Source organism: Hydra vulgaris, chromosome 09 (genome assembly GCF_038396675.1).
Source record: "Hydra vulgaris chromosome 09, alternate assembly HydraT2T_AEP".
In the NCBI taxonomy this organism is placed as follows: domain Eukaryota; kingdom Metazoa; phylum Cnidaria; class Hydrozoa; order Anthoathecata; family Hydridae; genus Hydra; species Hydra vulgaris.
The window spans coordinates 16,646,226-16,659,302 of NC_088928.1; the positions used below are offsets into that span (position 1 = coordinate 16,646,226).

Consider the following 13,077-nt stretch of genomic DNA (forward strand, 5'->3'; position numbering starts at 1 on the left):
GGAACGCTACAAACTTGAATATACAATGTGACAGATATAGAAATTATATAGAGGTTGGCATTGATAGTACTAGTTGCAAGCGAGAACATGAATCATCTGGAGACTGGCAATGAGGTCCAGGAAACCAAAGTGCCCCTGCAGAGGAGTAATCGAGAATGACGGATTCCCCTTAGATGTTCTGAAGGTTGTTGCTCTTCCGACTGTGATCCCTGAGGATCAAGGAGGAGTGTAATTGAATTGCGTGGGAGAAATTATGTATGGCAGTTTTGATTGACATAGTTTCCTTAAGAAAGTATAAATATAATATAAGCTTTTTTTTTTTATGAGCATATTTGAGGTGATTTGTAAATTATAAATTAAACGTGAAATTTTTGTAAAGACAATTTTTTTAAATGAGTTAAAAGAAAGATTTTAAAATTATAACGTTGAGCTGCCTGCGAAAAAATTACAAGTTGTCAACAGAAATTAGATCAAGTAATTTTGTAAGATAGGAACTCCCAGAAAAGAAAAATTACTTTGAAAACAATCAATATTGGTAAAAGATTTAAACAGTTATATAAACATTATTTAAACAGTGTCAATAACTTTTGTTCTGTGTTTTTACTATAACATTGATTAGTATAAATTAGTGACTCAAACTTGTACACCCCCAAACCTGGTTAGTACTAGACACCCTCAAATATAGATATTACTGACACCTTCAAACCTGGATAGTACTTGAGAATCTCAAACATAGATAGTACTTGACACCAACAAAAATGGATACTTACCACCCTAAATAAGACACCATACCAATATGGTCAGACCTATTCGCAAAGCTAATGTTTTAAATATGAAGTGTGAAATCTGTGCATTGAAATAAAGAAATTTGCTGTTAACAAGGTGGCATTGTTAATACTCTGATATTTTAAAGCTGTTGACTGAATCTTTTTGATATAAACAAAGGATTGAAAAAGAAAAAAAGGGGATAAAAATCCAGTAAGCCTTACTATTTTGTATAGGCAAAAAAGCTGTTTTGGACATTTACAATTCTGTTCATAAACTACAGCTTTTAACAGGAACATATACATATACATACATATATATATATATATATATATATATATATATATATATATATATATATATATATATATATATATATATATATATATATATATATATATATTACTGTAATACATGACACCCAATTTAATATTTATTCAATTGGTCTGTCAGTAGAAATAACAAATTCAATAGTTACAACAAAAAACAAACTAAACTTGTCCATTAAAAACGAAATTAATAAACGATGAACATTTACTATAAAGATCGCCAAACACGGTTAACTCAAACTTTTGTTATCTTGAACTGTTTTATTTGGTCCCTTGAAATCATCTAATTGATTACTATTAAAATTCTCTGGTTAAGTTGAACTTCAGATAACTCAAACTTTGTTAAGTCAAACAATTATTTTGTCCCCTTTCAGCAAATTTTTTGGTTGAACTTTTCCTATTAAGATATTATTAAGATGTAAGAATTATAGATCTTGAGATATTTAAATTTTTTTTAAAAAAAGAAGTCATTCCTTAGTAAACATAGATAACTGTAGCCTATTATTTTCTTTATTTACTGTTGTATTTATATCTTAATAGAATAAATTGCTATCAAGCGTAAAATAATACTATAATAAAACTGTTAAAAGATAAACCATAAAAAAACTGTTAAAAAAATATTTATTTCATAGGTTAATGAATTTCTAAATAAAAGGCCACTGCCTTTTAGATGTAATTTTATTACCAAATAATAAGAAAGTCATAGTGTCGCCAAACTTTTTTTAATGTTATCTTTTGACTGTACTGTTGAAAACAATCCGTAACTTTTTTCATTAAAATATAAGTAAATTGGTGTAACTTTAATGTTTATTCTTTACCATTGAATAAAAAAAAATTACCTTAACTCAAAATAATATCTCATGTCAGCCAAAGTTCAACTTAACAGGAACTGCCTTTAGTCGAACCATTTTTCTTGATCCCGTGGAAGTTTGAATTATCATGAATTAACTGTACTATGCTTTTAAAGTGTCTTTTTCAGTAATTTATTTAAAATGAGATTTAGTATGCAGTAGTAGTGTAGAGATAGAGAGCTGGCCTTACAAGCAAGAAGTTCAATCCCCACCATGTCCCTGGTAATACCATGCTCAACTTGTTTCTCAGTGTAGCAGCCTTGTTTGTCAAGGTTAGTGCTTTGGAGTTGAATAGTTGAGAGAATGTTGCAACAACAGTATATTAAAAAAAAAGGTAACATCCTCAAATGTACTGTTTCCCTTGGCTTTGGAGAGGTGAATAACATTAAAAAATAGGTATTAAGTATCCGTTTAAGTTTTTAAATTAAAAAAAAGTATTTGTTCTTTAAGAAATTACAAGGTTAATTGGTTATGCAAAGTTTGTGATTCAATTTGGTGGTACATATATAATTTTAAATAAATGGTTGTGAAAAGAAATATAGAACATTCAAAGTTTTTTTGTACAGAATATATAATTCTAAGTTTATAAAAGCAAATTGCAATTTACTTAATTTAAAAAAATACAGTTTTCAATGTTTGTCATGTTTTGGACTTTAGTTTACATGATTTCTTTTTGTCTTTTTAATTTCCCAAGTTTTAAACAATTATTATGATCACTTGCATTTTTTTATTCAATAGGAATCACCAGTCCATTGCCTTCGCAGTCTAGATGCCCTAATGAATATGGCAAAGAAAAAGTCAAGAAGAGAAGCCCTTATTGCAATCGGTGTTTTTTTATATTTAAATAATAAGTTTATATAAATAATGAATTATATGCTTTAAATAATAAATAATATACCGTTGATTGTGTCGGTTAGGGTGGCTCTTAAAACAACATTTTTGAAAAAAACCTGTTCCTACCCCTTTACTTTGTTCTATATAATACTAAAACACTAGGTTTAAAATTTTTTTGAACAAAAAATTATTTTAAGGTTAGCTCAAGACCCTTAAAAATTTGACTGGTCCCTTAAATTTTGAAAATAAAAGTTCTTCTAAAGTATGTCAACCTGGTACTCAAAAGAAGCGAAATTATATAAAAACTTAAAAAATAATAATCAATTTACAAAAAAATAACTTTTTTTTAAATAAATGCATAAAAACTATTGTTTTTAAGCTGAAAATAAAAAAAGTCATTATTTTCAAGCTTTAAAAAAATAGTTTTTTTAAACATGCTTTTTTTGTAAAATGATTACTGTTTTTGAAGTTTTTATATAATTTCACTTCTTTTGAGTACCAGGTTGACATACTTTAGAAGAACTTTTGTTTTCAAAATTTTAGGGACCAGTCAAATTTTTAAGGGTCTTGAGCTACCCCTAAAATAATTTTTTGTTCAAAAAAATTTTAAACCTAGTGTTTTAGTATTATATGGAACAAAGTAAAGGGGTAAGAACAGGTTTTTTTCAAAAATGTTGTTTTAAGAGCCACCCTAGTGTCGGTGTGATGAGTACAACCCTTATAATTGTTTAGTCTTGATTTAAAATAAAGATTTTAGTTTTAATAATTTGACTACTACCTACTGTAGATGTAAAAAACACTTTTGTAAAAAGTAATTTGTTGAGTACTTCAAATATAGTTATCTCCATTTACCTTGGAACATAAATCAGCAGTAAAATATCTTTACTTTTTAATGAAACAATTACTCAACTTTTGCTGTTCAGAAAAAGTCAGAAAAATTGGATAAAACAATCAGAATATTGGCAAATAAAATTTATAAGATTTGATGTTGTTTTTTCTTTTGACTTTTAGAAACAAATATTTTTATCAAAAATAAAGTTTTATATATAGAGCAATGGCCTAAAGCAATAGCCTAATGTGAGTTTGACGTCATAAAATTATTTTTATTTTTTTGCTTTTTAAAGACACAAACTTTTTTGAATTGCTGCAATAATATTAATTACCGCAAAACAAGTTAAATATTATTTAACTTCTTTTTTATAATTACTACAAGGGAATGTTTATTTTTTTATTTTTTTTATTTTACTATCAAATAATTAAATTTAATTTTACATTTTTAAAAATGTTTGATATTAACAAATTTCTTTTTTTTCTTGACAATTGCATAAATGGGCTAAAATATGTTAAATTTCTGAACTTTTAATTGATTATTTTTAGAATTTCTAATTGCGGCTTTACAACTACAAATTATTTTTTATTTAAAAAAAATTAGCAACTAACAAATAAAAAAAATACTTCAATTTTTTTACTTTACTCTTTAATTTTTTAACTTTATTCGCAGCAATTATTTTTTATTTTAAAAAATAATTGCTGCGAATCAACTTGCGTTATTAAAAAAAAAGTTTAACTTACATTTATTGCAAATTTTTGATGCAGCCGTTTATTTAAAATTTAATTTTGAGTAAAAAAAAATGTTAAAGAAGGAATCCGAAAAAACCATTGCTATAAAAATGAGCTAATTTTTAATTAAGAATAAATAAAATTTAAATATTAAACAATATTCAGTAATATTTTAAAATAAATTTGGCAGTTATACTTTATTCGCAGCAATTATTTTTTATTTTAAAAAATAATTGCTGCGAATCAACTTGCGTTATTAAAAAAAAAGTTTAACTTACATTTATTGCAAATTTTTGATGCAGCCGTTTATTTAAAATTTAATTTTGAGTAAAAAAAGTGTATTATATAAAAAAAGTGTATTATATATAGTGTAGTAATATATTTTTTAAATCAAAAAAAAAGTTTAACTTACATTTATTGCAAATTTTTGATGCAGCCGTTTATTTAAAATTTAATTTTGAGTAAAAAAAAATGTTAAAGAAGGAATCCGAAAAAACCATTGCTATAAAAATGAGCTAATTTTTAATTAAGAATAAATAAAATTTAAATATTAAACAATATTCAGTAATATTTTAAAATAAACTTGGCAGTTAAGTTAAACCCAAGCATTAACTTGAAGTTTAATAAACTTAAATATATTTTTTAAATCAAAATTAAATTATATATTTTTTAAATCTAAATTAAATTACATTTTTTTTAATCAGAATAAAATTATATATTTTTATTGAATTACTTTTAAATTAAATCAAATATTTTTTATCAGAATTAAATTATATTATTATGGTCTTTGCTTCACACTTAAAGTATTAGCGTTTTTCAAGCAAAAAAATCAATCATTACAATAAAATTAAAAACAAAATTAAATAATAAAAAAATAAATTTTTAATTTAATTTGAGTTTTTTTCATTAGTATTAGTCAACAGCGCTTATATCTAATATAATTGTAATTCAAACTTTTTCAACAAATGTTTTTACATAATTGTCATTCAAAAGCTAATGTGACTTTTTTTAAATTAATTACTTATCTTACCGCTAATAGAATAATTTAGAAGTTAAAAAATGATAAAAAGTCGCTTAACCAGAATCGGTTACTACTTATTTAAAATCGCTTAAAGCGTATGTAAGTTGCTCTACGTGTAACGCTTTAAAACAAGGTTTGCCATATTGTAGAAGCATATTATGGATATAATGAACTGATCAAATTTGTAAAGTTTGATCAATGATTGATAAATGGTCAAACAATTAGGCTAGTGATTTTTTTGTGCATACAAAATGTTCAATACTTTTTGTATGACATTGTTTAGATGTTTTAGATATACTGAATATTCAATATTTTTGAATCCTTTTATTTCTAAATATATTTCAAATAAATATAAATTTAGGTTTTAAATAAATATTTAAACTGAATATTTATTTTTCTAAATAAATATTTAGATTCTCTTCGTCATTTGTGGATTGCTGATCTTTTACCGGAATCCAAGTTAAAATACTTTCATGAGGTAATTTATTTTTCATTATTTATTAATCTATTCTTTTTTTTTCTTTTATAATATTTTAATATAAATGTTATAAAAAGTTATATAATTGTTATGGTAAAGACAAAAAAATAAAGTTATATAATTATTATGGTTAAGATAAAAAATAAGGTTATGATTATTATGGTGAATATTAAGTTTAGTAGTTTATTAACATTTGAGTATTGTTGGTCTAAATTTTTCATTTAATTTTTTTTATTAAATTTAGTCTTTATTTCATAAGACTTTTTTTTTCCTAATTCACATAAAAAATACACTGTATATACCCTTTACAATATTTTCATCAAAAGTACAGTACACTGTATATATCCTTTACAATATTTATATCATAAAGATATAAATATTACCTGTTTACTGATTTAATGTTATTTTGATTTTAATTTTTTTTAGTATGAAATTGAGAGCTTAAAGGCAAAGCTATGTAAAGATGGAAGCAAAGAGTCACAGATAAAGTTGCTTATATTGTTAGCTTATCAACATCAAATTAAAGACATATATAAACAATTTGTTGAAATAATTGAGGTTTTAGTTAAATTATATTACATTTATGGGTTGTCTGTAAAGTACATACGCAATGAAATTATGAAATATGGTCTGTAGCCACCTATTTCATGACATTTTTTATAAGCTTTATGTTTTAAAAGTAGCCCTCCATCTATTTATTTGTTCATTACAGATAGCCACACAATTGCTATTATATTTAAGATTTTTATTTAACTTAATCTTTTTCTTATTAGACATTATCAAAGGATTTTCTTACTGATATTAGAAATAAAGTTCTAGGTATTTTGTTTTTCTATAGTTTTGTGTTAGAAATCAATTTTTTTTTGAAACAAAATGTTTTCAGAGTTTTTTTATGTTATTTTTTTATTTATTATTCTTATTATATTTGTTATTTAACAATAACAAATATAAAAAAGCAATATAAACAAAATATAAAAAAGTTCTAATAAGTCAACACAATCGTTTTCTTCCTTTGTTTTAGTATATTAGGAACATTGTTAAAATGTAATTGTTTAAGATCTTTGTTTATTGCAATGTAGAATATTTATATGGTATTTATATGATTGTATAGAATATTTGTAAAGTATTTAAAGGATATATTTTAGAATACTTTATTGAAACTTTCTAATAAAAGTGTTACTATTGCAGGTATTATATATGAACTGCTTGTCATGAAAGCTGAACAAGAACAAGTATGTTTAATTATTATAGGTTTTGTTTTATCTTTTTACTGTTTTGCTTGGTTGTCTTTAATTTTTATTATAAAATTAAAACTTTGTTGTTTTAAAAAAAAAAAAAAAGTTAATTTAGAAGACTGAAAAAAGTTTAAAAACTTTAAAAAGTTTTTTTTTAATTGATAGATTACCTGCCCTAACAAGCCCTTAGTCGATATAGTAGCACTCATGGCATGTTCTACTTATTTGTCAGTCAATTTAGCAGTACTCTTAGCATGTTTAACTATTTATCAGTTGATTTAGCAGCATTCCTTGCATGTTCTACTTATTTATCAGCCAATCTATGTAAACAGTAAAAAAATAAAAATAAATGTTTTTAAAAACATTCTAAATGTTTTTAAAAACATTCTAAATGTTTTTAAAAACATTCTAAATGTTTTTAAAAACATTCTAAATGTTTTTAAAAACATTCTAAATGTTTTTAAAAACATTCTAAATGTTTTTAAAAACATTCTAAATGTTTTTAAAATCATTAATTTTTATTTTTTTGAAAGTTTGTATTTAAAAATATGAAAATGCAAAAAAAATACATAAAAACTAAAATTTATTAGCAAATTTGCAATTTAATTGCGGTGAAACATTTCTCAAAAAGTACAACTTTTTGAACAGTTCCCAAGCTCTTTTTTGGTCATACTCTTTAGTCAAGTTTTTTCTAGACTTTTTAACTACAAAAAGTACATTTTGAAAGTGATCTTTATCTCTAGTAGCTGAAATAAAATCTTTAATAAGCTTAATGTTTCTTTCTGCACCATCATTTACAACAGATATGTTTTTGATCCATACAATAAAATCTAGCAACTGAGGATGGTCAAAAACATCTATAGTATTATAACTATTATTGAGCCATTCTTTTATACTTGCTCTTGATATTTTAAAATGTTTGAAGAGAAGGTAGCTTTGCTCGGAAATCAGCTCCGGTAGCTCTGTGGTCTCACCAGTTTGTACATTTGATGGTTTACAATGCTGAATTCCATTTGGCTCTTCAAACTCAATCAGAGATAACAACATTTTTAGCTTTGTTTCAGAAGGAACTTCTTTATCTCATAAGGACAAAACACAGAGCTGTGGAGTTAAGTACTATGTATGGCATCCCATGCTGAGAAACAAAGTATTTCCAATCTTCTTACCGACTTTTCTCAATGCATAAGGTGTCTGAATAACTTTCAAATCATTGTAGGGAGCCAGAAATCCTAAAAAGCCTAACAAAAACCATGGAACATAGCAAATTGCAATGAACAAACTTGCATCTTTCCACTGCAGCACTTCTTTTCTGTCAAGATATCACTGATATCTTTGATCATATAAAGAGTCAGAATGTAGATTGCATTTGCTAAAAATCTTGCCTCATGGCAGGCGCCAGGTTGATGGAACTTAAAATCTTGTACTTCTGCTCCAAGGAAGGAGGCAAGCTTACATTGTATACCATAATCATTCCTTATCACACCATATCAGTAGTTGCATTAGTCAAAAATGTCTTAGCTTTCTCTGCAGCAGTGCGAAGAACAGAGCCAATCTTCAGATCATCTCTTTGCCAGTTTACATAAATTTTTCACTTCATTAACTTTCTTGCAGATTTCAGGCCACTTGTTCTTTAGCTTGACATAAAGAGCTCTTCTTGGACCTTTAGTTTTCTCACCAGTAAAAACAGCCATATAGTGAGATACATGTACTTTATATATGTGTCTCCTACACATTGGTAATTTCAAAATATCTGTAAGAATTTGGACTGCTTAATTGACTCTGCCTGTATTGCTTGCAGTTGTATTACAGCATATACCAATGATCTGCTCTTTACATCCATAATATTCTAGAAGATTGTGCACTTGTTCTGCTTGGTTAAATCCCTTTGAAGAGGGACATTGATCAACATCTAAAAGATGATCTTCCGCTAGTATTTGAGATAACTAACTTCCAGGCATGGAGCAAACTTCAAACATTTTTTCTCTAAAATCTTTTCTTTCCCCTGCCCCAAACAGGAGAGCAACAAGTTGATAAAGTATATTTTTTTACTATTCATAACTAAATTTATATTCATCAATAAATTTTAAATTTAAAAATTACAAAAATCTCTTAACATTCAAAAATTATAACTCAAATTGAGGGGGTTTAAACTTTATATTGTCATAATTTTTAAACACTCAGTGATTATACTATAAACATTAAAATTTGGCGATGAAATTAAATTAAGTTATTATTTATTAAATTTAGAGAATAGTAAAGAATTAATTTTATCATTAAAAAAATTTAGAGCTCTTCTTTTCTCAGGCTCTAATCATTGCAATTTTTTTGAATATCCTTATTTGAAGTTCTTGATCTCAAATACCAAAAAATGCTGGATTCGCACCTGCATTAAAGTTTTTTTTAAAAAAATTGAGTACAATTACTTTATCACTAAATCCTTCAGTATAATTTGTGAAAAAAAAAACATCTATTTTAATGTATATATTAAATATTACAAATTCATTATAAAGTTTATATGACTTTCTATCCCTGGTATATACAATATGTCTTTAATATACTATCTTACTTACATGTGTGTATGTAAAATTAATATATAAAATGAAAATTAATTTAAAGAAAAATTTATTTAGACTTAAATAAAAAAAGTAAATTAAAAAAGTTTTATACAGTAGAATCCCGTTAACGCGGACTCTGAACGAGTATATATATTTTGTCCGACTAAGCAAATGTTCGAGTTAAGCAAAGCTTTTGGTATGTATAGAGAATTCAGAGGGAATTGAAAATTTATCCGAGTGAATGTCTGACTTATCCAGGGTCCGAGTTAACAGGATTCTACTGTGGTTTTATTATACTAAAATACAGTTTATTGTTAATATTATAATACATAGCTTTGTAATTATAAAAGTTTATATATTTTTTAAAAAAAGTTTTTTTTTAATAATCAGCTGTCAACTTCTGACATGTAGCACTTTTGGCAAAAAAATTAGTCATAAATTTTTTTTTCAGAAATTGCTTACTATGTTAATCAATAAACTGGGTGATCCGGAAAGAAAGATTTCGTCAAAGACTATTTACCTTCTAACACAACTTGGTAACAACTTTACATGGTTTATGTTTGTCGTATAAAAATGATTTGTAAGTTTGCCATGTTTTAGTTTTTCTCACACTATTGCAGTGGGACAAAACTTTCTGAAAGTTATTGAAACCCAAGACCATAACATAAAATTCAATGTTATTAATCAGCATAAATTTCTACTATTCTAATTTTATTACGTACATAATTTTATTATACACATAATTTTATTATGTACATAATTTTAGTATGTACATAATATTATTATGTACATAATTTAATTATGTACATAATTTTATTATATACATAATTTTATTATGTACATAATTTTAGTATGTACATAGTTTTATTATGTACATAATTTTATTATGCACATAATTTTATCATACACATAATTTTAAATAACAGTTCAGACTCTAATTCTAACTTTATGTTTTTCTTAAAGTTTTTTTTATTTTACACAATTTATTTTGCTTACATTATTTTTAAAAGTTTTTAAATAAGCTATAGAATTGAAACTAAGGATTGCAACCTTTTTACACAAAAAAGTTGTTTCTCTTAATAAAGTTATTAAATTATATGTTTTTAGTTGTATTTCTGAATGTATGAGTATATATAATCTATCTTTATTTAATTAATTAATACTATACTGTGGCCTACTATACTTACAGTGTCTACTGCATAGGTGGCATACTGCAGCAAAAATTTTTTAAATATAAATAGCAAAGAGTTTTTAAAATGTAAATAGGTAATGCTATACAGCATAGAAATAAATAATAAACAATTCTTTCTTCTGTATTTTTAACTTAATTTTTAGAAGTAGAACAGAGTAAAACCAGGTCAAATCGCACACCTTATCATTCCGCACACTGATCGAAGTTATCAAATAAAAACTAAACAAATATGGCTATGAAAGAAATGAAAACAGATTAGAATATAATTTTAAATTATTATCCTCTATTCAAATTGATAAAATTATATACTCTACTTTTTTCTTTTTTTTATACAACTTTAACGGGGAGTCAAAAGTATTTTATGTTGTTGCAAACAAAATAACACTAGATATAAAAATAGTTTTTGCACTTGGAAGCAGTTGGAAATATAATTTCCACTTTGATAATATAATTTTTATGCAGCTAGAACAAAAAGTTAAATAGTAAATCAAAAAAGTAAAAAAAAAACTGATAAAACTTTTTTCTGATAAAACCACGTACTAAACTAATTACTTAGTGTAGTTTTTTGCAAGTGACTAAGTGCCTATCTTTATCTAATATAGTGTTAATTTTGATTTAAATAAATTTTTATGTTGTTCATCAATACAATTACTCATTAAAAATCATGTTATTTCTCATAATTGTCATCACTCACTCAATTCAACTGAACTCAAAATGTCAACTAAAAAATCAAAAGCGTACAAAGAAGATGATATACTTGCCGCATTAACTGATGTGAAAGAAAGCAGTATGTCACTGAGAAAAGCTGCATTCAAACATGGTCTTCCAGTCGCAATATTCAAAGATCGCAAAAATAAAAACAACAAAGGTTTCCATGGCTCAGGCACAACAACAGTATTCTAAATTGAAACAGAAAGAATGATAGTGCATGCGTTCTAATTACTTGGTGACTGGGGATATGGTTTTACCCAAAATGAGCTCCTTGAATTTGTAACTGGCTACCTTAAATTTGTAACTGGCTACCTTAAATGTAAAGATTAGTTGCAATTGTTCAAAAATGGAAAACTACTACTGTTTATGCCTTTATAAAAAGAGGGTCAAAAGAAATTTCAACAAGAAAAGCTGACAACTTAACATTCTTGTGCGCCAGAAATATTTGGTCATTATTTTGAATGCGTCGCCAAGCAATATCAACAGACTGGTATATATTCTGGGTTGCATATTACATATAATTGTGATGAAACAGGTTTTTGGGTGATCAAGCAAAGTAACCTTAGTGTGTTGAGAAGATGTCCATTTAAATTTACTGGCATCAATGAAAAACTTCATTATATTGTGAATAATTGCTGCAACACTGATGGGTATTTTTGCACCACCAATTATGATATACAAAGCCAAAATGAACTTTCTTTCTGACTGGACAAGAGGTCTCATCCTTTTTCTGTGACTGTTCCTAAGTGCTCCAAAAACTCTTATTCGTCTAGTTTTTTTCCTCGAATATCAGTTCTTTGGAATTCGCTTCCATCATGCTTTCCTGATTTATATAATTTGCAATCTTTTAAGTTGTCTGTCAATCGTTATCTTGCTCTACAATCTCCATCTTTTCTCTTTCAGTAACTTCCAACTCTAATTAGTTGTTGCTTGCATTCTTTGTTGGAAGCGAAGATGTTTAGGAAAAAAAAAAAAAAGAGGTGATCCAATTGGTACCAAACACTCAATTCAAAATCGGGTTGGACAGTACACGATGTGTTTATTGAATAGCTGAAAGAAGTATTTATTCCCAAAACTAGCCAAATAGGTGGTATTCATATTTTTATTTATATGTTTTCTCAATTGTGCAGTTTAACAGAATATTGCCTAAAACCGCACAATTTTCTTTTTACATTTAATATTTTCGATAATTTGATTATTTTTTTTTTAAATATGTTTTTATATAATCTTATGTAGTTTTTTATTACCTATCTCATGAAAAAAAAAAGAATTAGTAAATAAAAAGGTTATTTAATTTTTATTGGCTAGTGTGCGGTTTGATCCAGTTTTACACCATTGTATTAATTTTATTTTAGGAGTTTTGTTTTTCTCTTTTTTTATTATTACATATTAGCCTATTGATGGAGATGTGTACAAATTTTTTTAAACAGTTTCTTAAGTAATATTACTATTATGTTTCAAATGGAAAATTATTTTTTTTTTTTTTTTTTTTTTTATACTGTTATTTAGGTGCCCCAAGAAGACCTAACGGTCTTGTCACAGAGCA

At 25.7% G+C, this 13,077-nt stretch overlaps 1 protein-coding gene across 1 annotated transcript in view; it reads left to right on the forward strand.

The window, feature by feature from the left end:
• The window catches only part of LOC100214898 (CCAAT/enhancer-binding protein zeta), a 96,834-nt gene that overhangs the window by 28,529 nt on the left and 55,228 nt on the right, over window positions 1-13,077 (forward strand). The window contains exons 6-11 of the mRNA XM_065804874.1: window positions 2,684-2,771; window positions 5,774-5,838; window positions 6,265-6,396; window positions 6,612-6,657; window positions 7,027-7,070; window positions 10,080-10,164. Coding sequence (XP_065660946.1) covers window positions 2,684-2,771; window positions 5,774-5,838; window positions 6,265-6,396; window positions 6,612-6,657; window positions 7,027-7,070; window positions 10,080-10,164 — 460 coding nt within the window. The remainder of the gene's footprint in view (window positions 1-2,683; window positions 2,772-5,773; window positions 5,839-6,264; window positions 6,397-6,611; window positions 6,658-7,026; window positions 7,071-10,079; window positions 10,165-13,077) is intronic.